Here is a 26,435-nt window from a genome sequence, read left to right on the forward strand (position 1 = left end):
AAGAGAGACAGGGAACTACTGGAGAGAGTCCAGTGGGGGCTCCAAAGATGCAGAAGGGCCTGGAGCAGCTCTGTGAAGACAGAAGACTGAGACCTGGGACTGTTGAGCCTGCAGAAGAACAGTCTAAGAGGGAATCCTCTCAATGCTCAGCAAGAGCTAAAGGACCTGTGGGGTCATGATGCTGGGATTTCATGTTACTCTTGAAATAGGTAAGAAACAGAGATGAAAATTAACCATCAAATTTAAGTTGACATGACAGCCTGTTGTATTTTTCAACAATGTAAAACATTCCCTAAATTAAAGATATTAAATTGTCCTAGCAAGATGTCAAGTATTAATGCACTACGAGGAGCAGGAGGATTCTATTTCTACTGCTGCTACTGTCACTTCTATCCAAAGCAAGCTTGCAGAGGAGCAGAGAAGATGATTTTAGCTCTTTCAAATTCCAGAACTCAAGTATTTGGGAAATGCCCCTTCCCTGGAGATGTTGTAGCCCAGGGTGAATGAGGCCTTAAGCAACCTGGTGTAGTGGGAGGTGTCCCTGTCCATGGCAAGGGGTTAGAACTGGATGATCTTTAAGGTCCCCTTCAACCCAAACCATTCTGTGATTCTATGAGAAAACTTTTAAGGGGGGGGTCAAATCAAAGACAGTTGCACCAAGAGCCAAATGAAGCACTCCAGAGCATGCCTGTCATGGAATCACTGAAGTGTCCCTCTCCCAGAGCAAATATGTGGCAGCTCGGGCACTTCAATAATAATTGTTTTTTAAATGGACACGAAGCAACAGCAGGTAAGAAGCTGCTCTCCGGGCACTACGGTGCCACAGAAGCCGCTAGCGTGCTCACCAATATTACCGAAATCTCACAGATTTCCAAGCGCGTCCTCTCTGCAGCCACATCACTGCTTCCACCCCGCCAGTCCTCCAAACCCCGAGGGGGAAAACAGCTCGGAAGGCACACACAAGGCCTCACGCCGAGCAGGGCGGGCAGAGAGACGAGGCCGGGGCTCCCAAAGGAGCTCCTCGCTGCTGCCCGGGCCCCAGGCCCGCCCGCTCCGCGCACACCGTGCCCAGGCCCACCCGCTCCCCGCCGCTCACCGTGACTGTCCTTCTGGCCGATGCCCTGGGTGCGGATGAGGGCCGACAGCCGCCTCACGTCCCCCTTGAAGACGCACTCGTGGACGGGGAAATGCGCCGCGCACTTGTCGGGCTCGGCGGGAGGGCCCGTCCCGCCGCCCGCCGGCCCCCCCGCCTTCAGCGGCAGCCGGTGGTGGTGGTTGCTGAAGATCCGGTGGCCCCCAGCCCTGCCGCCCTTCCCGCTGCTTCCCCGGCCACCAGTAAAGATGCCTCCGGGTGCGGCGGCCGCCTCCTCCTCCCCGGGAGCCAGCAGGTCCCCGTCCTCCTTGCTGGGCTTGTGATCCCTGCGCAGCGAGCGCAGCTTCTCTCCGGTCATCGCCAGCGGCGGCTCCGCGGGCGGCGGGGCCCCGCCGGGAAGGTTCACCTCAGCCGGAGGGGTCGATACGCTCAGAGCCGCCGCGGTGGCGAGTCCCGTCCCGTCGGCATCCCCCGCCAGAAGCACCTGGAACCCGCTGCGCCCAAGAAGCGTCTGCCCGCCCGCCCGCGGGGGCCCGCTCAAGAACCCGGCGCCGCCGCCATCTTGGCTGGCGGTTCCCGCGAGAGCGTGACGGCCGCCGCGAGACGCGCGGGAGGCGGGGGGCGGGGGGCGGGAGGCGGCAGGGAGGGGCCGCGGCTCGCTGCGCTCCGGGCGGCTGCGCTCGGGTCCATTACGCTTCGCGCTGCTGAGCTCTGCTCTACTCAGTGCGGCTGGACGGGCTCCCGGAGAGCCCGGCGTCCCCGCAGCCGGCCGTCGTCGGGGATAGAAAGCCGCGGTCAAGGCCCTGTCCGGCTGCGCTGCGTTTGTGGGTAAGGGCTAGGCTGTGCCCTTCGCAGGGATCTCCGCACACACTGACACTTGTCAGAGAGCCTACAACCTGCCCAGAGGGAGGCCAGTGGTTTCCGGGGGTGCATGGAGAAGAGTGCGGGCAGCAGGTTGAGGGAGGTTGTCTTCCCCCTCTCTACTCCCCTAAGGAGGGCACATCTGGAGTATTGGGTCCAGTTCTGGGCTCCCCACTGTGTGGGGAGAGAGAGACAGCGAACGACTGGAGGGAGTCCACTGAGAGCCTTCCTACCCTCCAGGTGAACACTGCCACCCGGCTTGGGAGGGACCTCTGCAAGTGATCTCCCTGCAAGATGATGAGATCTGCTGTGATAAGAGGAATCCCTTTCTGGGTGACCTCTTTCTTTTCCAATTTTCATCACCTCACATTGAACGGCCAAGAAAAATTTCAGGCAGAGATGGGAGCTATGAAACACAGCTTCTGTGCCTGCTCTCCTCAGAGAAACAACACATCCACTTCCCTTGCAATTCCGACATGGAATTTCACATAAGTCCAGGGAAGAAAGAGTCACCTTTGCTCCCCTGCAATTCCGACATGGAATTTCCCATAAGTCCAGGGAAGAAAGAGTCATCTTTGCTCCCCTGCAATTCCGACATGGAATTTCACATAAGTCTAGGGAAGAAAGCGTCACCTTTGCTCTATGCTCCAAACTTGGTCTTTCCAACAAGGTTTTTCTGCTGCTTCTTCCTTTCAGAGAAAATTAAAACCCATTTGCAAACAGCATTTGAGAAACTGTTGGCAGCTCTGATGTCTCCAGTCTGTTCTCCAGATGTTTACTGTGCTGGAAAGGTGTGTGGTGCCTAGCTAGTCCCGTGGAGATGTCCTAGCTCAGTTTGTAGCTCATGTTGGAAGCCACATGTTGCATTTTGAATCACTGGAGACCAGCTAAGAGGAGGCAGAGGCATGAAGGCACTGCTTACCAGCTTGTTATGGAGTCCTTTGTTCCACTTAAGCATGTGGAATAGGTTACCCAGGGAGGTGGTGGAGTTGCTGTCCCAGAAAGTGTTCAAGAAACATGTGGACATGGCACTTTGGGACACAGTTTCACGGCCATGGTGGTGTTGGGTTGATGGTTGGACTTGGTCTTAGGAGCCTTTACCAACTCAAACAATTCTATGATTCTATGTAATGACTGCATTAGTAATGGGAATGGTGAAAACTGGTGGTTCTGGTGAACCCAGGTGTCCTCCCAAGCTAGAAGTGTTCTGACTAATCTACACCAACTCCTGAGGGGGTTATACCATCTCACAACAAAACTTTGCCTGGTTTACTCCACACCTTCTTAAATGACTTAATTTTTGCTTTTCCAAGCAGTAGGCACTTGAGATTCAAGGAGCAGGATCAGATGTGGCAAAGGTGGAGCTGCATCTTCTACAGTTTCTAGGCTGTGAGTCTATGGAAACTTGACTGAAGGAATTCCTCACATAGGAAATGAATAATTGAGGAGTCACTGAATAATGAAGGAGTAATTTAATAATGGAGTAATTGAATCATGGAGGAGTATTAATGGAGGAGTATATTCTCATGGGTGTATCCCTCCAGGAAGGACGCTGACTTTTTGAGTATATAAAGGAAGATCTTGGTGCACAAGTAGAGAGGAATAATAAACTGAATTCATACAAACCCCAAAGGTGGGCAGGCAGTGAAACTGATCCACTCTGAATGTGATCTGCATTTCTTGTAGCTGAAGGTCTAACAGGAACACCTAAACCTCTGAAGAGTCCCTAATGGAATTCTGAAACTTGAGTACAGAGAAATGCTCTTTGGGTGGCTTTTTTCCTCACTTCCACAAAGCATAATAAAAAATACATAAGGTCCTGGAGGACAAGGAATGGACTTTGCCAGCTCAGGAGGAATTAACTTTTGTTTCTTCCAGGTGTTGAGGATGATTGGCTTGAAAGACATAAATTTTTCAAAGCAACAAAAAAACTTTTAAAGGAATTAAGAGGAAAAAGTGGGTAAGAAATATTAAACCATTGTAGCCTCGATGGCTTCTGTTCAAGTGGAAGCATTAGTTGCTTCTTTTCAGCAGGTGCTGTCCCAAAGCACTTCAGACTTTTTTTTATCTCCTTATTAAAAAGCCCACAAGCTGTTTGCTGAGGCTGATGAGACTAAATCATGGGATGAGCATTTCCAGCGTCCCACTTAGTGATGGCATGCCCTGCTTGTGGGAATTTTGGGGTGAAAATCTGTGCCCATGAAAGGAGCAGTAGTACCAAAGACCTCTCTGCTCACTGGTGGACAGGACAACCTGCTCCAGAAGCAGCCACAAAAGACTGTTGTGGGCTACACACATAACCATAACATGAAATTTTAGGTAGAGGAAGAATCATACAATGGTTTGGGTTGAAAGGGACCTTTAAGGTCATCAAATCCAAACCCTTGGCAGTCAGCAGGGACATCTGCAACTGGAGCAGCTTGCTCAGAGCCCCAAACAACCTGACCTGCAATGGTTCCAGGGATGGGGCAGCTCCCACCTCTCTGGGCAACCAAAACCAGGGTCTCACCACCTTCAGTGTCAAACATTTCTCCCTTCTCTCCAGTCTGAATCTCCGAGTTCAGACCATTCCCCCTTGTCCTGTCACAACAGGCCCTGCTCAAAAGTCTGTCCCCAGCTTTCTGATCAGCCTCTTGAAGCACTGAAAGGCCACCAGGTCTCCCTGGAGCCTTCTCCAGGCTGAAGAACCCCAAGTCTCTCAGCCTGGCACACAGCAGAGGGCTTCCATCCCTCCCATCACTGCTGTGGCCTCCTCTGGCCCCACTCCAATGGGTCCCTGTCTGTGCTGTGCTGAGGACTCCAGAGCTGGCCCCAGCACTGCAGGTGGGGTCTCAGCAGAGTGGATCATGCCATAGCCTCTTCTGGCCCAGCTCCAGAGATGGTGATGTGAGCACTGGGAAAAAAATCCCTAAGTGTGCCTGTCTCGGATGAGGTGTGTGACCTCACGGGCCCTCCGGCATACAGATGGGCTCGGGTGCAGAGACAGGAGGAAGCCGTTCGCTGGGGATAACTCGCTGGGCTAACTGGACGCCCTGTCCCCCGCCATGTGGCGTTCCTCTGTAGCCAGTACGACGGGTTCCCGCGCTGCCAGGCAGCCACACTTGCTCGCACAACCCGAGCTACGCTGCCTCAGTGTCCCGCCTGATGCGCGCCGTTCTGCCCGGCTGGGTGGCGGCGCCGTTCCCGCTGCAGGAACTGGGGCAGATGAGAGGCCCCGGCTATGCGCACCGGCCGCACTGCGGTATAGTGGCGCCCCCTGGCGGGCGAGTGGTGTGACAGCGTAACGCTTCGCCCCATCTCATGGCATGGGGGTGGAATACTGGAATAGGTTCCCCACGGAGGTGGTGGAGGCCCCATCCCTGGAGATATTAAAGGTAAGACTTGATGGGGCTCTGAGCAACCTGCTGTAGTTGCAGATGTCGCTGCTGACTGCAGAGGATTGGAGTAGATGACCTTTAAAGGTCCCTTCCCACCCAAACCAGTCTGTGGTTCTAAGGCCAAAAGCAATCCACTCAGTCTGTCTCGACACTGCCTTCTGGGCAGCCACACAAACAGAGTTATCTTGATTGTCTGCAGGGATTAACTCCAGCAAAGACCAAAAAGCCGCAGCCCCCGGGCAGAGCCTGCCACTTTCCACCCGAAACCCGCAAGCCCCGAGCCGCCACTCCCTCCGCTCCCTGGCGCCTTGGGCGGAGCCGTGCGCGACGGCGCCGTGGGTGGGGTCATGCGTGACGTCGCTGTGGGCGGGGCCGTGCGCAGAGGCGGGTCCCGCGTCGCTGGCAGAGGCAATTCCCGCGTCGCTGGCAGGGGCAGCGGTGCCGACAGCAGCAGGACTGGGGCTATGGAGCGTGGTGGGGTTCCGTCCTTCCTGCCGCCCTTCCCGCACTTTGCCACGCAGGCCATCCACGTCGGGCAGGAGCCCGAGCAGTGGCGATCGGGTGCTCTTGTGCCTCCTCTCTCTCTCGCCACTACCTTCAAGCAAAAAGCTCCGGGGCAGCATACGGTGAGTGGGGCCACCGGAAGAGCCCCGAGCTGGGCTTGGCCCTCAGCGGGGAGCTGAGGGCTGGGGACACAGCGAGGGCTCGCCCGGCTCGGTATGACCCAGGCTGTGCGGTGCGGGCTGGCCAGGGGTCCGTGCAGACAGATGGCCCTATGAAGTGCCCAGTTTGCAGCTTATGGAGTCGTTTCCTTCACCCAGCGTCTTTTCCCTGCTGGAGTAGCTGGTTTGGGCCGTCGTGGGTCGAGAGAAACATTTAGGGTGATTTTCAAGACGAAAGGTGCGTGAAGGAGCCCACCCAGCACCCACGGGATGGGCGCTTGGTACAGGAAGCTGCTAACCACGTTAAGGTTCAGGGTTTGCTCAGATGGTTGCCATCCAGCTGGGGACTTCTTGGAGTCGTTGTGGTAAAAGGCTTTGTGCTGAGCACAGGTAGAATGAGTTTCCTCGGAAGCAGCAGATTCACTTGTTCTGCCAGATCACGTAGATGTCCGCTGAGTCAATTTCACTTTAATGTAAGGAGGAGTCTGAGAAGGGATCTTCTCAGTGCTCAGCAAGAGCTAAAGGGTGGGGGGAAGAAGACGGGGCCAGACGCCTCTCAGTGATGGCCAGTGACAGGGCAAGGGGCAGCAGGCACAAACTGGAACCCAGGAGGCTCCACCTGAAGAGGGGGAGAAAATTCTTCCTTGTGAGGGTGCTGGAGCCCTGGAGCAGGCTGCCCAGGAAGCTTGTGCAGTCTCCTTGTCTGGAGAGCTTCTAAACCCAGCTGGACATTGTGATCCTGGGCAAGCTGCTGTGGGTGCCCCTGCTTTAGCAGGGGGTTTGGACTGGATGATGTCCAGAGGTCTTTTATAACCCCCACCATGCTGGGATTCTGTGAAGTATTTTGTGGGTGGGCTTTAGGAAGTGCTGGAAGTGCTTGCCTTGAACTCTGGTGAAGTTTCTGATGACCACCATGCATGCCTGAGGGAAATGGCCCAGATTTGCAACCCTTAAACTAGCCTTTTTTCCAAAGTGGAGGACTGGCTGTCATGCTGTGCTGGTTGGGCAATAGGAACTTGCCTTGTGATCTTTGATTCCACCCAAAACCACTTACAGGGACTAAAATTGTAAGTAGGTAGCTGTGTTGAAGAAGACAACAGAAGGAGTCCCATGTTGCCGTATTCATGTGCTGATGGCCACTTTCTTGGTTGGAAGCTCTCTGAGAGCCATCTGCTGGATTCCTGACTCTCTTGAGGTTGTCATTCAGCAGAAATCCTCGAAGTGCAGCAAATCCCAGGATGCTTAGCCAGCTCATCTCTGCAGCAAGTGCATCCCTGCATGCATGAGTGGGTTTTGTGCTCCTGTAGTTGTCTCAGTGTTCACATAAAAGCCCTTGCAGTGACATATGGAACATGTTTTGATTGCATGCCATGGAAACATTTGACCTGTCAAGAACTTTTGATGGGCACAGGTTGGCACTAACTGGTGCCCTAAAGCATCTTTCAGGCTGAGCATTATGGAGATGAGACATCTTCTTTGTGATAACCTCGTGTCAGCCCAAGAGCTGTTCTCCAGCAGTGCTCAGAAGTGGCTATCTAGGAAGGAGAGCATAACTAACAAGGTGATAATTCCACCAGCACTCCTCTGGAAGCCGTTTTCAGGTTGGGGGATGTTTGGAAGTTGTATGCAGCAGCCTGGCATAGCCAAAACACCAGCCAGCTGCTCTTGGAGGAGGTGGCTGAGTAGCCTGGGGTTTTGATTCAAGTTGTTATGGGACACAACTCTCTTGGTGCTCTCTCTGAAGTTGTCTTTGTCTCTTGCTTTCCCAACAGGGTTATGAATACAGCCGGAGTGGAAACCCTACCCGGAACTGCCTGGAGAAGGCTGTGGCAGCACTTGATGGAGCTAAATACTGTAAGCCATTAATATGTTCCTCAAACAGAATGTCACCAGGGCTGTCCCCTGGGTGTTTGCAGTGGGTGGGACATGGGGGGCAAGGACACAGAGCTGGCAGCAGTAGTTGTAGCACAGTAAGGCTGTGTCAGCCTCTGCCTGCTGGTGGTGGGTGAGAGCTCCTCCCTGTGTGGACAGAGTCCAAGGCTGATCCCTCAGGGAGGTCCAGCTCAATCATTGAGCTTGCTGTAGGGCTGCTTCTGCTGGATTTGATGCCTGAGCTGAATTACATCTGTCCCCATGCAGCAGCATGGAATGAAGCAAGGGAAGTGATTGTCCCCTGTACTGAGCACTAGTGAGGCCATATCCTGACTCCTGGGTTCAGTTTTAGGTCCTTTGCTCCAAAAAGGGCATTGAGGGGCTGGAGCAGGTCCAGAGAAGAGCAGTGAAGCTGGAGAAGGGTCTGGAGAACAGGGCTGGTGAAGGAATTGGGGTTGTTCAGCCTGGAGAAAAGGAGGCTGAGGGGAGACTTTCTGGCTCTCTACAGCTCCCTGAAAGGAGGTTGGAGCCAGGGTGGGATTGGTCTCTCCTCCCAAGGGAAAAGCAACAGGACAAGAGGAAACAACCTCGAGTTGCAGCAGGGGAGGTTTAGATTTGACCTTAGAAGAAATTTCTTCACTGAAAGGGTTCTCAAAGCTTGACCCTGGCTCCCCAGGGAGGTGGTTGAATCCCATCCTTGGAAGTGCTTAAAAGTCATGTAGATGTATTGCTGAGGGACATAGGTTAGCCCCACCCTTGGTAAAGTTAGAGAATGGTTGGACTCGATGATCTAAAAGGTCTTTTCTGACCAAAACAGTTCCATGATTCTATGAGGTGGGGAGCAGGAGCCTGGCAGCAGCTCTTGGTGTTCATCCTGGGTTCCACTCCATGTAAAATCAGCCTGCTGCTTTCACTGAATCAACTTAAGAGTGAGATAGGACTCAGGGAGCAACAGAATAGGAAGGTGAAGGCAAGTCTGACAGGGTTGGATCCCATTAAAATCATCTGCAATTGACATTTTTCTCTTTCAGGTTTAGCTTTTGCCTCTGGCTTAGCTGCTACTTTGAACATCACTCACCTCTTGAAGTCAGGAGACACTATTATCTGCATGGATGATGTTTATGGAGGTATGGAAAACGTGAGCATGGTCTGGATCTTCATTAACTGCACCTCTTTGTGTTTTCCATCAGTCTCCTGAGATCCCCATGTAGGACCTTCAGGTTTTTTTAAAGGCTTTTGGCTTTGTGAGGACACAGAACTGCCTGGTTGTGGACTTCAAACACTGAAAGGTTCTGCAGCACAACATGGAAGTTAAAAAAATACAGCTAATTACAGTAAGGAATGCTGGGATGAGGGGAAAGCAGCACAGCCTTTCACAGGTTGGTTTGCAGAGCAGGATCTTCTGCAGTCCAACTCAGCAGAGCTTTCCAGCTCCTGGTGTTCCTGCTCTACCTTTCCTAGGTTTGGCTCTTCTCCATCCAGTGTTTCTTTTCTGGATTGTTTCAGACAAGTGTTCTGCCACCTTCCCTGAAAGCACAGCCTGTATCTGCTGTGCCCATGCCTTTTCAATGCTTCAGGGATGCTGCAGCTCGCTTCTAGGAGAGCTAGGTGGAGGGGAACCTCAAAAAGATCCACAAGAGCAAGTGTAGGGTCCTGTACCATGGGAGGAAGAACCCCATGCACCAGTACAGGGGATTGATCATCAGTGAGGGGGTGATCTGCTGGAAGGCAGCTCCCTAGAGAAGGACCAAGGGGTGCTGGTGGACAACAAGGTCACCATGAGCCAGCAATGTGTCCTTGAGGCCAAGAAGGCAAATGGTCTCCTGGGTTGCATGAAGAAGAGTTTGGGCAGCAGGGAAAGGGAGATTCTCCTCCACCTCTGCTCTGCTCTAGGGAGGTCACAGCTGGGGTACTGGGTCCAGTTCTGGGCTACCCAGTTCAAGAGAGACAGGCAACTACTGGAGGGAGTCCAGTGGAGGCTCCAAAGATGCTGAGGGGCCTGGAGCATCTCTGTGAGGAGGAAAGGCTGAGAGCCCTGGGGCTGGTGAGCCTGGAGAAGAGCAGCCTGAGAGGGGAGCTGAGCAATGCTCAGCAAGAGCTAAAGCACCTGCAGGGGGTAAGAGGGTGGGGACAGACTCTTCTCAGAGGTGACCAGTGAAAAGGGGCAGTGGGCACAAACAGGAACCCAGGAGGTTCCATCTGAACAGGAGAAGGAGCTTGTTTGTTGTGAGGGTGCTGGAGCCCTGGAGCAGGCTGCCCAGAGAGGTTGTGGAGTCTCCTTGTGTGGAGAGCTTCCAAACCCTTCTGGCCATTGTGCTCCTGGGCAAGCTGCTGTGGGTGCCCTGCTTTAGCAGGGGGTTGGACTGGGTGATCTCCAGAGGTTTCTTCCATCTCCCACTATGCTGGATTCTGGTATCTGGTATATTCTTTTTTTATCCATTTGTCCTAGAAAGTCTTGTTCTGCAGAAGTGAGTAGAGTTGAGTAACCTTGGCAAAAGACCTGATGAATTAATTTTTAATCCAGACAGTGTTGCTGGGTAGTCAGTAAGTTGTTCATTTAGTGACCAGCTTCTGGTCACTTGTATTCATAAAATGGTTTAGGTTGAAAGGAACCTTTAAAGGTCATCAAGTCCAAACCCCCTGCAGTCAGCAGGGACAGCTGCAACTGGAGCAGGTTGCTCAGAGCCCCAAACAACCTGACCTGCAATGGTTCCAGGCATGGGGCAGCTCCCACCTCTCTGGGCAACCAAAGCCAGGCCCTCACCACCCTCTCCCTTCTTTCCAGTCTGAATCTCCCTCTGAGTTCAGACCATTCCCCCTTGTCCTGTCACAACAGGCCCTGCTCAAAAGTCTGTCCCCAGCTTTCTGATCAGCCTCTTGAAGCACTGAAAGGCCACCTGGAGCCTTCTACCTGGAGCTTTCTCTTCTCAAGGCTTAACAACCCCAACTCTCTCAGCCTGACCTCACAGCAGAAGTAAAAACATTTCTCATGTCCAATTTATGGTGTAGACCACAAAGGTCCCCTCCTGACTCTGGATGCTTACAAGAGGCTGGAGATCACTGAGGCAAGTTGAGGACATGGTTTCATTTTCTTTTATCTCCTAATTTTTCTTTTGTCTGTTTTGTTTGGGATTTTTTAGGCACAAATAGGTACTTCAGAGAAGTAGCCATGAAAATGGGGCTGAATGTGGTTTTTGTTGACTGCACCCAAACAAAATGCCTAGAAGCTGCCATTACACCTGAGACCAAGGTATGTCATACCAATTTGTAGGTAGGAAATGGCTGAAGTTACTTAATGAGTGTCATTAAATGGCTTCTTTCTGGCTGTTGTTGTATTGGGGGAGTGAGAGGTGCCTCTGCATGGTGATGGTTGTGGTGCCTCTGTGAAAGCATTTTAAGAAGGGAAAAAAAGCACCATGGAGAGAGAGAGGGGAGGGAAAAGAGGAGAAACAGAAGAGGGAACAGCAGGGCTGAAGCAGAAGGGGATGCTTGGTGGCTCTGGCACATGTAATCATAGAACCATTTTGGTTGGAAGAGACCTTTAAGCTCATGGAGTCCAACCATGAGAGCCCAGCACTGCCAGGGCACCACTAAACCATGGCCCTCAGCACCACATCTGCACAGCTTTGAAACCCCTCCAGGGATGGGGACTCCACCACTGCCCTGGGCAGCCTGGGCCAGGCCTTGACAACTGTCAAGGGTAAGAAATTGTTCCTCATGTCCAACCTAAACCTCCCCTGGGGCAACTTGAACCCATTTCCTCTTATCCTGTCACTTGTTTCTTGGAAGAAGAGACCAACCCCCCACTGGCCTTCACCCACCTTGCAGGGAGCTGTAGAGAGCCAGAAGGTCTTCCCTGAGTCTCCTTTTCTCCAGGCTAAACACCCCCAGCTCCCTCAGCTGCTCCTCACCAGCCCTGTTCTCCAGACCCTTCACCAGCTTCATAGCCCTTCTCTGGACCCACTCCAGCTCCTCCATGTCCTTCTTGGAGTGAGGGGCCCAAAACTGAGCCCAGGATTGGAGGTGTGGCCTCACCAGTGCCCAGTAGAGGGGAACAATCCCTGCCCTGGGTCTGCTGGCCACATTATTGCTGATCCAGGCCAGGATGCTATTGGCCTTCTTGGCCACCTGGGCACAGGCTGGCTCATCTTCAAGTGGCTGTCATGTCCTCTTCCATCTGGTTCTTCCCAGCCACTCTGCCCCAAGCCTGCTCTAGTGGAAGACAATTCATCTGGAGAAGTCTTGGAGACTTCTGGGCATCAAGACTTTCTCCTGGCTGTGTCAAGGAGGTTGTGTTTGATGGTGTTTTTCTTGTTGAATTTCTGCAGCTTGTTTGGATTGAAACCCCAACCAACCCCACGCTGAAGGTCATCGACATCAAGGCCTGTGCAGATGTAGTCCACAAGCACAAAGATGTTCTTCTGGTGGTGGACAACACTTTCATGTCTGCCTATTTCCAGGTAAGCAGGTGGTTTGTGTGCAATCATCTCCAGAGGGACCTGGACAGGCTGCAGAGCTGGGCACAAGCCAACCTCAGGAGGTTCAACAAGACCAAGGGCAGGGTCCTGCAGCTGGGTGGAGGCAATCCCAAGCAGAAATGCAGGCTGGGCAGGGACTGGCTGGAGAGCAGCCCTGAGGAGAGGGACTTGGGGGTGCTGGGGGATGAGAAGCTCAGCAGGAGCTGTCAGTGTGCACTTGCAGCCCAGAAAGCCAAGCAGAGCCTGGGCTGCATCAGGAGAAGTGTGGCCAGCAGGGCAAGGGAGGGGATTCTCCCCCTCTGCTCAGCTCTGCTGAGACCCCACCTGGAGTACTGCATCCAGGTCTGGAGCCTCTATTCCAAGAGGGATCTGGAGATGCTGGAAGGTGTCCAGAGAAGGGCCACCAGGATGAGCAGAGGGCTGGAGCTGCTCTGCTATGAGGACAGACTGAGAGAGTTGGGGCTGTTCAGTCTGGAGAAGAGAAGGCTCTGAGGTGACCTTCTTGTGGCCTTCCAGGATCTGAAGGGGGCTCCAAGAAAGCTGGGGAGGGACTTTTTAGGCTCTCAGGGAGTGCCAGGACTGGGGGGAATGGAACAAAGCTGGAAGTGGGGAGATTGAGAGTGGAGGTGAGGAAGAAGTTGTTCCCCAGGAGAGTGGTGAGAGCCTGGAATGGGTTGTGCAGGGAGGTGGTTGAGGCCCCAGCCCTGGAGGTGTTTGCAGCCAGGCTGGATGAGGCTCTGGCCAGCCTGCTGTAGTGTGAGGTGTCCCTGGGCATGGCAGGGGGGTTGGAACTGGATGAGCCTTGTGCTCCCTTCCAACCCTGACTGATTCTATGATCTCTGCATTTCATGGAAGTCAGACTCCTTTTTAAAATGTGAGAACCTTGAGGAGGTGTAGGTGTGAGGGGAGATTTAGACAGGGCATCAGGAGGTGAGGATGGTGAAATGCTGGAACAGTTTGCCCAGGGAGGTTGTGGATGCTTCCTTTTGGAACTCCTTGAGGTGTTCAAGGCCAGGCTGGATGAGGCCTTGAGCAAGCTGTGGAAAGTGTCCCTGCCAATGGCAAGAGGTTGGAACTAGATGATCTTTAGGGTCCCTTCCAAGCCAAACCATTCTGTGATCATTATGAAATGACCTGTTGTTTATAAACATAACCTATCAAGTGCTGCCCTTCACATTATTCCCTGATGGAAATCACAAGAAGCCTCTTAAGAAGTGTCATAGAATCATAGAATGGTTTGGGCTGGAGGAGATCTTAAAGATCATCTGGTCCTGTCTCCTAACTTTGGCCTTTTTATACCAATTCTTTTCTCTGAACTACTTGAGATGCTAAAAAAAATAAAGTAGTGGAAGAAAAAGTTGAACCAAGCAAACTTGAAATCTTCCTATGAGACATTCAGGCTACCTTTCTCTTCACTATTTTGGTGAATGTGTGGCTTAGAAAGTGGTCATTTTGATTTCAAACCACTGGCATAACTTTTCTGACTGGAACTCATGAAGTGAAGACAGTTTATTCTCAATTCTAAAAATTCTACTTCTAAAAATACTTCATAATAATAAACTTCCAAGTCTTGTTCACCTTCACAAGGGCTAGAAATGCTCAGCTGTGATTCCCAGCAGGCTGAGCTAACCCTTTGTATTCTAGGTCTAAAGTAAAACGTTTGAGTGCAAAAGGCAAAGTGTCTGTTTTTATTAGGGCCTCTGACAACTTTGTAAGTTAAGAGAGCTTCAGAGAAATTGTTAATGCTTAGCTAAAGCAGCCCTTGAGTTGGTCTTGTGCATACCAAAAGCTTGGTGATTTCCTCCCCACAGTCTCTGTTACTTCAGAATCCCCAAATCTCAGTGTGCTGGGGGTTGGAAGGGGGCTCTGGAGATCATCCAGCCCAACCCCCCTGCTAAAGCAGGGCACCCACAGCAGCTTGCCCAGCATCACAATGGTCAGGGGGGTTTGGAAGCTCTCCACACAAGGAGACTGCACAAACCTCTCTGGGCAGCCTGCTCCAGGGCTTCAGCACCCTCACAACAAAGAAATTTCTCCTCCTGTTCAGATGGAACCTCCTGGGTTCCAGTTTGTGCCCATTGCCTCTTGTTCTGTCCCTGGGCAGAGTCTGGCCCCATCCTCTTGCTCCAGGCTCCTCAGCATCTTTGGTGCCTCCACTGGACTCTCTCCAGCAGCTCCCTGTGTCTCTTGAGCAGGGAAGCCCAGAACTGGACCCAGTAGTGCATCTGTAGCCTCACCAGGGCCAGGTAGAAGGGGAGGAGAACCTCCTTTGAGCTGCTGGCCACACTCTTCTTCATGCACTCCAGGAGATCATTTGCCTTCCTGGCCATGAGGGCAGATTGCTGGCTCATGGGGAACTTGTCATTAGCACTCCCAGGTCCTTCTCTGTGGAGCTCTATTTCCAGCAGGTCACCCCTCACCTGTACTGTCAAAAGTACCCAGAACTAGCTGATCTTTAAGGTCCCTTCCAACCCAAACCATTCCATGAATCTGGATCTATGAGCTAGTTAATGTGTCTTCTCCTGGCCTGCTGCTAAGGGGAAGCTGTTTGCAGTGATTAATTCTAGTAGGTCATGGCTTTAAAGCCCTCCAGGCTGCTGCTGCTCTGTACTCAGATCATCATTTCAGAGGGGTTTATCACAGAGTCATTAAGGTTGGAAAGGACCTCTGTAAGATCATCAAGTCTAACCTTCTACCAATGCCTCCATGACCACTAGACCGTGTCCTGAAGTGCCACACCTACTCATTTCTTGAACATCTCCAGAGATGGGGACTCCACCACCTCCCTGGGCAGCCTGTTCCAATGCCCAAAGTTATAGAGCAACATTGAATGTGAGAGGCAGTGGTGTTTGTGCTGCTCTTCTCCTGGCTGCACATTCCTGGATGTCCCTGTTGAACCTGGCAGCAGCAGTCTTCTGCTCCAAGTCTGCTTGCTTCATCACCTTTTAACATCTTGAGGCTCCTTAGGCTTTATAATTGAAGTTTGTATCACGTGCAAAGTCCTTTACTTAGTGACTGGTTACACAAAATATGTTGTTCATTACTTTTTGGTCATCAGCTTCTCAGGTTGCCTCACTTTTAAAGGCTTCAAGGGACAAAGGTTAGAGGTTAGGAAACAGCAACCTGGCAAAAAAACCCCAAATAAATAATCTTTTCACTTTCTTCAGGGCTTCTGTTGGTCCTTCAGTATCACCAACACAGATATGGATGCGTTTCCCACCACAGAATCCCCAAATCCCAGTGTGCTTTTGAAGGAGGGGGGCTTTCAAGGGGGTTGGAAGGCACCTCTGGACATCATCCAGTCCAACCCCCCTGCTCAAGCAGGGCACCCACAGCAGCTTGCCCAGCATCACAATGCCCAGGGGGGGCTGGAAGCTCTCCACACAAGGAGACTCCACAACCTCTCTGGGCAGCCTGCTCCAGGGCTCCAGCACCCTCACATCAAACAAATTTCTCCTCCTGTTCAGATGGAACCTCCTGGGTTCCAGTTTGTGCCCACTGCCCCTTGTCCTGTCCCTGGGCACCACTGAGAAGAGTCTGGCCCCATCCTCCCCACAGGTCCTTCAGCTCTTGCTGAGCACTGAGCAGATCCCCTCTGGGGCTGCTCTTCTGCAGGCTCACCAGCCCCAGGGCTCTCAGCCTTTCTTCCTTACAGAGATGCTGCAGGACCCTCAGCATCTTTGTAGCTTCTGCTGGACTCTCTCCAGCAGTTCTCTCTCTCTCTTGAACTGAGTAGCCCAGAACTGGACTCAGTACTTCAGCTGTGGCCTTACTAGGGCAGAGTAGAAGTGGAAGAGGACCTCCTTTGAGCTGCTGGCCACACTCTTCATGCCCCACGGGATTCCTTTGGCTTTTTTGACCTCAAGGGCACGTTGCTGGCTCATGGTGAACTTCTGTCCACCAGCTCTCCCATGTCCTTCCCTGTGGAGCTGCTTTGCAGTAAGTCAGCTTCTCCCTGTACTGGTGCAGAAGTTGTTCCTTCATTCTCAGGTTTGTGTGGTTTCAAGTGTTCAGTTTTACCTTCTGGTGGGGTTTTGTGGTGTCTCCAGCTGTTGTTGTCTCAGGGGCTGGTCACAGTCTTTCCCTACAGGTTCTCATGACCCAGAGTCCACAGAAGCTTTGGTCTGACCCGTGATTTTCATTCCCTTGCAGCGTCCTTTGTCTCTGGGGGCTGACATCTGTATGTACTCTGCCACCAAATACATGAATGGTAAGTCTGGGGCTTCAGCTCTGCTCCAGCTGAAAGTTTCAAAGCCATTCTGGCTGTGGGCAGTTCACCAAACCCAACACATCTACCACTAATTCTTAGGTGGACCATTGAATAGACCATTCATCTTCATAGCTCCTCAGCCATCCTTGGCAGAGAGAATATTGTTCTGACCTCAGGTAATAGACATAGAGGTGCTTCTAGCCAAGTCTGCTTTAATTGGACTTCAGCAAAGGATGTGGCTTCAGTAGAAGGTAGAAATGATGTTAAGGTTCAAAGGAGGTTTCATACAGCTGTGTTGGAGCCTGTCCAAAAGCACAGCCACAGAACCTTCTCTCCAGTAGTTCCCTGTCTCTCTTGAACTGGGGAGCCTACAACTGGTCCTAGGACTCATGTGGCCTCACTAGGACAGAGTAGAGGGTGAGGAGAACCTCCCTCAACCTGCTGGCCACACTCTTCTTCATGCATCCCAGGAGACCAGTGGCCTTCTTGGCCATGAGGACACCTTGCTGGCTCACAGTGAGCTTAGTCAGCATGTTCAGAGCCCAGACTTGAAGCTGACATGGCTGTAGCTGTGCTGTCACCACATGTCCCTGGTGGTGCAGGCAGAAGTGGACATTCTCTGGCTGGCTTCCTAAGGCAGCAGCTCCCCACAGCTGTAGCATTGAGAACAACCCCAATGTTCACCAAAATGGGACTCTTACCACCAACAGTGAGAAAATGGGGGGTCATGGCAGCACCCTGGTGCAGATGGAGTAGCTGATTCTGATCTTCTCCTTGCTCTTTTAGGTCATAGTGATGTTGTCATGGGACTTGTTTCAGTGAACTCCGATGAACTCTATGAAAGGCTCAAGTTCTTACAAAACTGTAAGTACCTGGTGTGGGGAACACCTTAAAATGGGTCATATTGAGATAGACCAGCCCCTCATGACCCATGTGCTGCATGCACAAATGGAATCTGTCTAGAGATGTAGCTCAGGCTTTGAAATGTGGAGAGAAAGCAGTGACACAGGTGGAAGAACCTTGAAATCCTTTCTCTGCTGTTCACCAGTAGGTAGGGTGGCGTTGTGCAGCCATTGAATTGTTTCAGCTGGTAAAGTCCTCCAAGGTGATGGAGTCCAACCATCAACTCAGCACCACCATGGCCACTGAACCATGTCCTGAAGTGCCATGCCCACATGTTTCTTGAACACCTCCAGGGTTCATGGAAGCATAGAGTCATATCAGTTGGAAGAGACCTTTAAGATCAAGTCCAGCCATTCTCTAACTTTAGTAAGGCTGCTGCTAACCCATGGCCCTCAGCAGCACATCTCTGCCTCTTTGAAACCCCTCCAGGGATGAAGATTCAACCACCTCCTGGACTGCCTGTTTCAGTGTTTGAGAACCCTTTCAGTGAAGAAGTTTCTTCTAATGTCCAATCCAAACCTCCCCTGGTGCAACCTGAGGCAATTTCCTCTTGTCCTGTTGCTTCTTCTGAACTGTGTCCAGTTCTGGAGCCCCTATTCCAAGAGGGATCTGGAGATGCTGGAAGGTGCCCAGAGAAGGGCCACCAGGATGAGCAGAGGGCTGGAGCTCCTCTGCTATGAGGACAGACTGAGAGAGTTGGGGTTGTGCAGTCTGGAGAGGAGAAGGCTCTGAGGTGAACTTCTTGTGGCCTTCCAGGATCTGCAGGGGGCTCCAAGAAAGCTGGGGAGGAACATTTTAGGCTCTCAGGGAGTGCCAGGACTGGGGGGAATGGAATCAAGCTGGAAGTGGGGAGATTGAGAGTGGAGGTGAGGAAGAAGTTCTTCCCCAGGAGAGTGGTGAGAGCCTGGAATGGGTTGTGCAGGGAGGTGGTTGAGGCCCCAGCCCTGGAGGTGTTTGCAGCCAGGCTGGATGAGGCTCTGGCCAGCCTGCTGTAGTGTGAGGTGTCCCTGGGCATGGCAGGGGGGTTGGAACTGGATGATCCTTGTGCTCCCTTCCAACCCTGACTGATTCTAGGATTCTTCCTTGTGAGATTCGGGTGGGATTTTATTTGAAGTGGGATTTTGTTTTAAGTAGATATTTTTTGGTGGATTTTTGATCTTTTTGTGGAATTTTGTTTCACTTCCTATAGCTCTTGGAGCTGTTCCCTCTCCCTTTGACTGCTACCTCTGCAACCGTGGTCTGAAGACCTTGGAGGTCCGGATGAAGCAACACTTCCGCAACGCCTTGGCTGTTGCTCGCTTCCTTGAGGCACATCCCCGGGTGGAGAAGGTCATTTTCCCAGGTAGCTTGGCCAGACTTCAAAGCTGGTGACATCTTGGAGGGTTGGGCTTGGGTGCTATGTGTTGTTCGTGCAGCCCTCTCTTGGTGACCTGCATGTGAGGTGTCCACCAGGGCAATGAGCAGGCTGCTTCTGCCTAGCTGAGGGTGCTTTGCCCTTTGAAGTGAGGACAATTAAAGCAATTTCTGGTCATTCCAGGTTTGCCCTCACACCCCCAGCATGAGCTCACCAAGAGGCAGTGCACTGGTTGTCCTGGGATGGTGACCTTTTACATCAAAGGAGGTCTGGAACACGCTTCTGCCTTCCTCCGGAACTTAAAGGTAAGTGATGGTAAAGACACACTGCTCAGAGGGACTTTAGCCTGTCCTGAGAGTGATAATAGAAGGGCCTGGCTTTTCATAGGGTGGGGGAGAGTCCTTCTCTACTTGCAAAGCTCCTGAAGGCTTTTGGGTGCAACCATCTCTAAATAATAGATGATTTGCAAATGGAGGCTAATGAGGGGGAAGAAGGTGCCTCAGCTCCTTGGAAGTGATCATTTACATAGCAGGGTGGAGGGCATCCATCACTGCAAATAAAGGACCTGCAGACTCCTGCACAAGCACCCCCAGGATTTCACAGCATCACAGAATAAGTTAGAAAAGCCCTCCAAGATCACTGAGTTCAACCATCCACCCAGCACCACCATGGTCCCCAGGGGCCATGTCCACAGCTTTCTTGAACGCCTCCAGGGATGGTGACTGCACCTGGGCTCCCAGGGCAGCCTGTTCCAATGCCTGACCACTTTTGCAGGAAAGAAATTGTTCCTCATGTCTAACCTAAACCTGCCCTGGTGCAACTTGAGGCTCTTTCCTCTTGTTCTGACACTTGTTTCTTGCAACAAGAGCCTATCCCCTTCCTGGCTCACCACAGGGTTGTAAGACCCTGGCCCAGGTTGGCCAGAGAGCAGGTATATATGTCCCATGCCTGGAACCACTGCAGGTCAGATTGTCTGGGCTCTGAGCAAGCTGCTCCAGTTGCAGCTGTGCCTGCTGACTGCAGGGGGACTGGACTGGATGACCCTGCAAGGTCCCTTCCAATTCAAAGGGTTCTATGACTCTGTGAGAAGCACAAGTAGTAGATGTGAGCAGTGATGAGTGATGCGGGAAGAAGGGGACGTGAAGATGGGATGTGATCCCTCAGCTCTTAGCTGAGGCTTTGTTCAGGCAGCCTGCTCTCTTCTTCCTCTGAACAAAATGGAAACTGGAGACACCAAAGCAGAACCTGCTCCTCATTTTCATTGATTCATGGAATGGTTTGAGTTGGAAGGGACCTTCAAAATCATCTAGTTGCAATCCTTCTGCCACAGGCGGAAACATCTCCCGCTAGCCCAGGCTGCTCAAGGCCTCATCTGTTTTGGCTTTGAACACCTCTAGGGAGGGGGCATCCACAACCTCCCTGGGCAACCTGTTCCAGTGTCTCACTACCCTCACTGTAAACAATTTCTTCTTAATCTCCAGTCTCAATCTCCCCAGCTCAATCTCCAGCTCAGTGCCATTGCCCCTTGTCCTAGCAAAGCGCTTGTAAAAGGCCATTCCTGCCTGCCCTTAGAATCATAGAATCAGTCAGGGTTGGAAGGGGCCACAAGGATCATCTAGTTCCAACCCCCCTTCCCCTCCTGCTGCCTTAGCAGTACTTTATAAAGAAACCCCTTGTGCTGGTTTGAGGCCAGTCAGATCCTCTCTTGCCCTGAAAGGGACAAAAGAATGACACACAGAAACGGATTGGAGAGTGATGGAGAGTTTAAATGGAAAGGCAATTGGTGAAACTACAGAAAAACTACACAGCATAGTGGAAAAGAACATCCTAAAGCATACAGAGTGCTTTACGTAGTACCCAGAGGCTTCCCAATCCTTCCCTCCTCCCACCTGAGGGTCTACCCAATCCCTCAGGGCTCTTCCTTCCCCCCCCTCCCACTGCTAGGCAAGTCTCAGGCTGGCCAGGTCTGAGACTGCCGCCCCCCCTCCATTCTCCTCCTGGCATTAGGCCTAGTCAGGCCTAAGAGGCCTGAGATACTCCCCCGGCATTACTCGATAAGAGAGGACATCTCCCACGGGAGCAGAGAGGGAAGAAAGAGGAAGAGAATGACTCTGCAGATGGATTGATAGGGGGCAGGATTTATGGGTAGAAATACGCCGAGTCCTGTGTCCACCCCTGTTGGGTGGGCACCTGGGACACCAGAGGTGTATCTCATGCAGCAGTGGCAGGGGGCACCCAGCCCAAACTGCCACACCCCTGAAGATTCCCTTTTCCTGAGGTCTCTTTCTGGGCACCCAGAGCCCCACTGAAGTTCATTCCAAGCATTCACAACCTCGCTGTGATCTCAGCTCTGTTTATTTTCCCCTGCAGGTTTTTGCGCTGGCGGAGAGTCTGGGCGGATACGAAAGCCTTGCAGAGCATCCGTAAGTCATCCTTCATCCTCAGAGCCTAACAAAGCTGCAGGGGAACCAAAAGGCTTCTCACACAATTCCAGCATGGTGGGGTGGGAAGGGCCCTCTGGGGATCATCCAGTCCAACCCCTCTGCTAAAGCAGGGGCACCCACAGCAGCTTGCCCAGGATCACAATGGCCAGGGGGCTTTGGGTTCTCTCCGGAGAAGGAGACTCAATATCCAACATGCAGAAGGAAGTGGAATAGGCTTTTCTCCTCCTTCAGGGCCGCTTCTAAACCATCCACTTCATCATTTGTAGCTCAGAAGTACTGAAAAATGGGAGATGCAAGTGTTTGACTTGTCTGCACTTCCTAAACTGACAGTAACTGAAAGAATCAGAGAATTGCAGAATAGTTCTGGTTGGAGGAGACATCAAGTCCAACCATTAACCCAGCACTGCCAGGTCACCACTAAACCATGACCCTCAGTACCACGTCTGTGCAGCTTCAAAACCCCTCAAGGAATAAGGACCCCACGATTGGCCTGGGCAGGCTTGGCCAGGACTTGACAAACCTCAAAGGGAAGAAGTTGTTCTTCGTATCCAACCTAAACGTCTGGGGAAACTTGAGGCCATTTCCTCTCACTTGTTCTGTTTGAGAAGAGGCCAACCCCTACCTGGCTCCAAGCTCCTCTCAGGGAGCTGTAGAGAGCCAGAAGGTCTCCCTTCAGCCTCCTTTTCTCCAGACTGAACAACCCCAGCTCCCTCAGCTGCTCCACACCAGACCTATTCTCCAAACCCTTCACCAGTTTCATTGCCCTTCTCTGGACCTGCTCCAGCACCTCAGTGTTCTTCTTGGAATGAGGGGCCCAAAACTGAACCCAGAATTTAAGGTGTGGCCTCACCAGTGCTGAGTACAGGGGGTCAGTCCCTGCACTGCTCCTGCTGGCCACACTGTTGCTGATCCAAGCCAGGGTGCTGGTGGCCTTCTTGGCCACCTGAGCACACACTGGCTCATCTTAAGCTCCTGTCAACCAGCACCCCTCAGGTATTTCTCTGCTGGGCAGTTTCCAACCACTCTGCCCCAAGGATGGAGTGCTGCAGGGTGGTGTTATGACCCGAGTGCAGGACCTAGCTCTTGGCCCCGTTGGCGACAGGATCTCCTTCCATCTGCAAGTCAGCCAGCAGGGGGTACACAAACTGTGTCCAGGCTCCCTGGAACTTCAGGAGATGCTGGCAGGAAACCAATTTGCTTGGTCTTCAGTGATAAAAGCCAAAACTTCTTTACAAGGTAAAAGGCTTTATTGTGAGGTGTTTTTTTGGTTTGTTATTTTTTTTTTTTTCCCCCCCACTCCAGAGCCATCATGACTCACGCCTCAGTGCCTAAAGAAGATAGAGAGGTTCTTGGAATCAGTGACACTTTAATTCGCTTGTCAGTGGGTTTGGAAGACGAAGAAGATTTACTGGAAGACCTAGAGCAAGCTCTGGAAGCTGTGGTGAGGGGGTTGTTACCCAGAAGGCATTTCCTCTCTGCCTTCCTCATTAAGCCGTCTCCGGCTGCTTCTTGCCTCACTTCTCAGCTGCTCGGGAGCCTGTCTTGCTGATGGCTTTAAAGCTTTATCACTAGGTTGAGAGTTCTGAGTCACCCTTTGAAGTGGCATAGATTCATAGAATGGTTTGGGTTGGAAGAGACCTTAAAGACCATCTAGTTCCAACCCCTTGCCATGGGCAGGGACACCTCCTACTAGCACAGGTTTCGCAAGGCCTCATCCAACCTGGCCTTGAATATCTCCAGGGAAGGGGCATCCACAACCTCCCCAGGCAACCTGTTCCAGTGTCTCACCACCCTCACAGGAAAGAATTTCTTCCTAATCTCCAATCTAAATCTGCCCTCCTAGATCTGCATACAGCAGATGAGATATCCCTGGTGGCTGGGTGACAGGGATAGAGACCAGGATCAGGCTTGAGGGGAGAATCATACAAGACATTGAAGTGCTTAGTGTGTCCTTCAGATTGTAGTTTCAGAGAGGGTTGAAATATACTAAAGGGCTTCAAGAGAAGCACCAGTATGAAACTTGAATTCCCCAATCCCAGCATGCTGGGGGTTGGAAGGGACCTCTGGACATCATCCAGTCCAACCCCCCTGCTAAAGAAGGGACACCCACAGCAGCTTGCCCAGCATCACAATGGTCAGCTGGGTTTGAAAGCTCTCCAGAGAAGGAGACTCCACAGCCTCGCTATGCAGCCTGCTGCAGGGCTCCAGCACCCTCACAACAACTTTCTCTTCCTGTTCAGGTGGAACCTTCTGGGTTCCAGTTTGCGCCTACTGTCCCTTGTCCTGTCCCTGGGCATCACTTAGCAGAGTCTGGCCTCATCCTCTTGCTCCCCACAGGTCCTTCAGCTCTTGCTGAGCCTTGATCAGCTCCCCTCTGGGGCTGCTCTTCTGCAGGTTCACCAGCCCCAGGGCTCTCAGCCTTTCCTCCTCACAGAGATGCTGCAGGCCCCTCAGCATCTTCACAGCCCCATGTGTAGATGCACAACTGTCCCTATCTATAGGTGCACAGCCTCATTATCTCTCATTTCTCCTTCTCCTTGCAGTTTGCAAACCCTGAGGCTTGATGTTTACAACCAAAACATTGATGTGGCTGAAGAAGATGACACCACCAAAATTGCTGCTGATTTGCCTTTGATTTGCCTTTGATTTGCCTTTTGGAGTTTCAGTCTGTTCAACCCAGCACTGGATTTCCAGGGAGGTGCCACTTGGTGCCACTAGGTTTCCTCTGCTGCTGTCTGGATGTCCATGGAGCGTGGCACACCCACTGTGGTCTCTCCTGTCTGTTACAACACCTTTGCCCTTCACCTTTGGGATTTATGGAGTGAATGAGAGGTGTCTGGGAGCAGCCACAGTGCACACTCAGGAATATCAACTCAGTTCTCCTGGTGGAGATTTGTGTTTCTTGTTTGTCACACTTAGTGCTGCTAGGGAGTTAGGTCTAAAAGTTTGGTTTCTCTTCACTTCATGGTGGTCTTAGGTTGATGGTTGGACTCAATGACAAAAACTAGACTGTGATTCATCTATTCTCATCCCTTCTAATCCACCTAAAAACAAAAGATTATTTCCCTTAGATTCCTTTTTAATTAGGTTGGAAAACTGCTGCAATTCCTTTTTTCTCCTCTTGAGTTTTCCTGGAGTGTTGAAAAGAAGTGAGATCCAAAACCTGGTGAAGAGAGTGACTTCCTGGGGAGGATCCTTTCCCTTTTAACAAAAATAATCAGAACTGATAATTGATTTGTAGTGGAAACTGGAATAATTTCAATTAAACCATGCTTTGAATTTCCCTCATTCATTGCTTGTCTGAGCATTGCCATCTCCTGTGTGTTGGTGTATTATGCCTAGTGTCTGATGTTTGCTATCAAAAGTAGGGCTGGGTGGCCAACAAACGAGTGCCAAAGGCTCTCCATTAAGCCTTCCCCTTCCCAAGGGGAGGAAGGGAGAGAGGCTGATGGGGTAGGAAAGAAACTAACCCAGCTGGGATGGAAAGAAGAACAATGCCACGGAATAGAGACACAGAGACACAAACCAATATGGAACCCAACCCCTGATGGCAATGGTGGCACCGTGGGCACCACTGCTGCTGGGGGCAGGCACTGGGAAGTCCCAACCTGGACTCAGCAGCAGATGGGAAACAGATTCAGGAGATGGATTCAGGAGCACAGGGATGGTGATGGAAGGCAGAAGGAACAGAGTCCTCCTGGGACACCAGCCAGGGAAGAAGAGGCTTGACCCTGGTGCTCCCTCAGCTGTCCCCTGCAGCTGCCACCCATGGGCTGCAATCCCTTGTTGGGCAGTTGAGGGTCCCCTGTCCTGGCTCCTCCTCCCCACAGGTGCCACCTCTGCCTTCCTGCCCCCAGCATGGGGCACAAGCTGTGGCAGTGCCCTTGGTGTGGGCAGGAGCAAGTGCAAGGCAGAGGCTTTCTGCAGCCCAGCCCAGGCAGTGCCTGTCCCCATCAGGTTCTCACTGCTGGCAGCAGCCCCTGGCTGCAGAAATCCACCCTGAGCCCCAGAGAGTGCCAGCCCTGAGCAGGGGCTGAGCTCAGCAGCCACAGCTCTCTGCAATTCCCTTACAGCAACAGATGCCCCATCCCTGGAACTGTTCCAGGTGGGGTTGTCTGGGGCTCTGAGCACTCTGCTGGCTGTTGCAGATGTCCCTGCTGACTGCAGGGGCATTGGACTGGATGACCTTTAAAGGTCCCTTTAAATGAAAATGAAGCATTTCTGACAGCTGTTGATGAAGATCCTCAGAGACATCATGGTTGTGTTGTGTGAGCCAGCATCTCTCCCCACCCCAGTGAAAACCAGCTTCTCTCATCCATGAAATATTTTCTTCCATTCCATTTAATTTCAGTAAACACCTGATTTAATTTCTCTGTTCCCAGTCCAGATAATTGTTGCAGTGTTTTCACTAACAAAATGTTGCATTTTAGCCTCTTACTCCAAGAAGGACATTGAGGGGCTGGAGAAGGTCCAGACAAAGACCATGAAGGTGGCCTGGAGAACAGGTCTGGTGAGGAGCAGCTGAGGGAAGTGGGGTTGTTCAGCCTGGAGGAGGCTGAGGGGAGACCTTCTGCCTCTCTCTGAGTCCCTGAAAGGAGGCTGGAACCAGGTGGGGGTTGGTCTCTTCTCCTGAGGAACGAATGACAGGACAGAGGAAATGGCTTCAAGTTGCACCAGAGGAGGTTTAGGTTGGACATGAGGAACAATTTCTTCCCCTTGAGGGTTGTCAAGGCCTGGAACAGGATGCCCATGGCAGTGGTAGAATCCCAATCCCTGGAGGTGTTCAAGAAACAAGTGGACATGGCTCTTTGGGACATAGTTTACTGGGCATGGTGGTGCTGGGTTGTCGGTTGGACTCCATGATCTTGGAGGGCTTTTCCAACCTTAATAATTCTATGATTCTAAAGAGGCACCAAGTGATGGCAATGGGCAGCCTTAGAAAGGATAAGCTGAAGAGGTAGATACTCCTGCAAGGAACTGATGTGGAGGTGGGAATGTCCTAGGGATTGTCCACATTGCAAGGTGGCAGGGATGAAGCTGGAACCACCTCCCACTCCCTCCAATAGAAGGTGAGCAGCTTCCATTCCACCCCCTCTCCCAGGAGATGAAGAACCAGAAGTAATTTTCCCATTATTCTTCTGAATATCCTTGATCAGTGCCTCCAAATTTGATCACTGATCT

The 26,435-nt window shown here is 51.9% G+C and overlaps 2 protein-coding genes across 2 annotated transcripts in view; one reads left to right on the forward strand and one right to left on the reverse strand.

Moving 5' to 3' along the window:
- Window positions 1-1,451, reverse strand: part of ANKRD13C (ankyrin repeat domain 13C) — a 28,791-nt gene extending 27,340 nt beyond the window's left edge. Inside the window, exon 1 of the mRNA XM_054384250.1 lies at window positions 1,097-1,451. Within this exon, the coding sequence (XP_054240225.1) occupies window positions 1,097-1,451 (355 nt within the window). The remainder of the gene's footprint in view (window positions 1-1,096) is intronic.
- Window positions 1,452-2,550: 1,099 nt separating this feature from the next.
- CTH (cystathionine gamma-lyase) lies at window positions 2,551-23,835 on the forward strand. The gene is made up of 14 exons (XM_054384568.1): window positions 2,551-2,610; window positions 5,018-5,224; window positions 5,544-5,957; window positions 7,766-7,847; window positions 8,897-8,992; window positions 11,006-11,115; window positions 12,194-12,325; window positions 16,496-16,553; window positions 17,340-17,417; window positions 18,646-18,798; window positions 18,994-19,115; window positions 21,181-21,233; window positions 22,557-22,695; window positions 23,798-23,835. The coding sequence occupies exons 1-14, from the start codon at window positions 2,551-2,553 to the stop codon at window positions 23,816-23,818; spliced, it is 1,725 nt and encodes a 574-aa protein (XP_054240543.1). The 3' UTR covers window positions 23,819-23,835.
- Window positions 23,836-26,435: the final 2,600 nt, after the last annotated feature.

The sequence above is a fragment of the Indicator indicator genome, chromosome 10, assembly GCF_027791375.1.
Source record: "Indicator indicator isolate 239-I01 chromosome 10, UM_Iind_1.1, whole genome shotgun sequence".
Lineage (NCBI taxonomy): Eukaryota > Metazoa > Chordata > Aves > Piciformes > Indicatoridae > Indicator > Indicator indicator.

Bases quoted from the DNA above. Each gene is read 5' to 3' on its own strand.
- CTH (XM_054384568.1), top strand. From the start codon at position 2,551: ATGGAATTTCACATAAGTCTAGGGAAGAAAGCGTCACCTTTGCTCTAT. The intron at 8,993-11,005 runs GTATGGAAAACG...GGGATTTTTTAG, and splicing joins CATGGATGATGTTTATGGAG to GCACAAATAGGTACTTCAGA. The intron at 21,234-22,556 runs GTAAGTCATCCT...CCCCCACTCCAG, and splicing joins GAAAGCCTTGCAGAGCATCC to AGCCATCATGACTCACGCCT.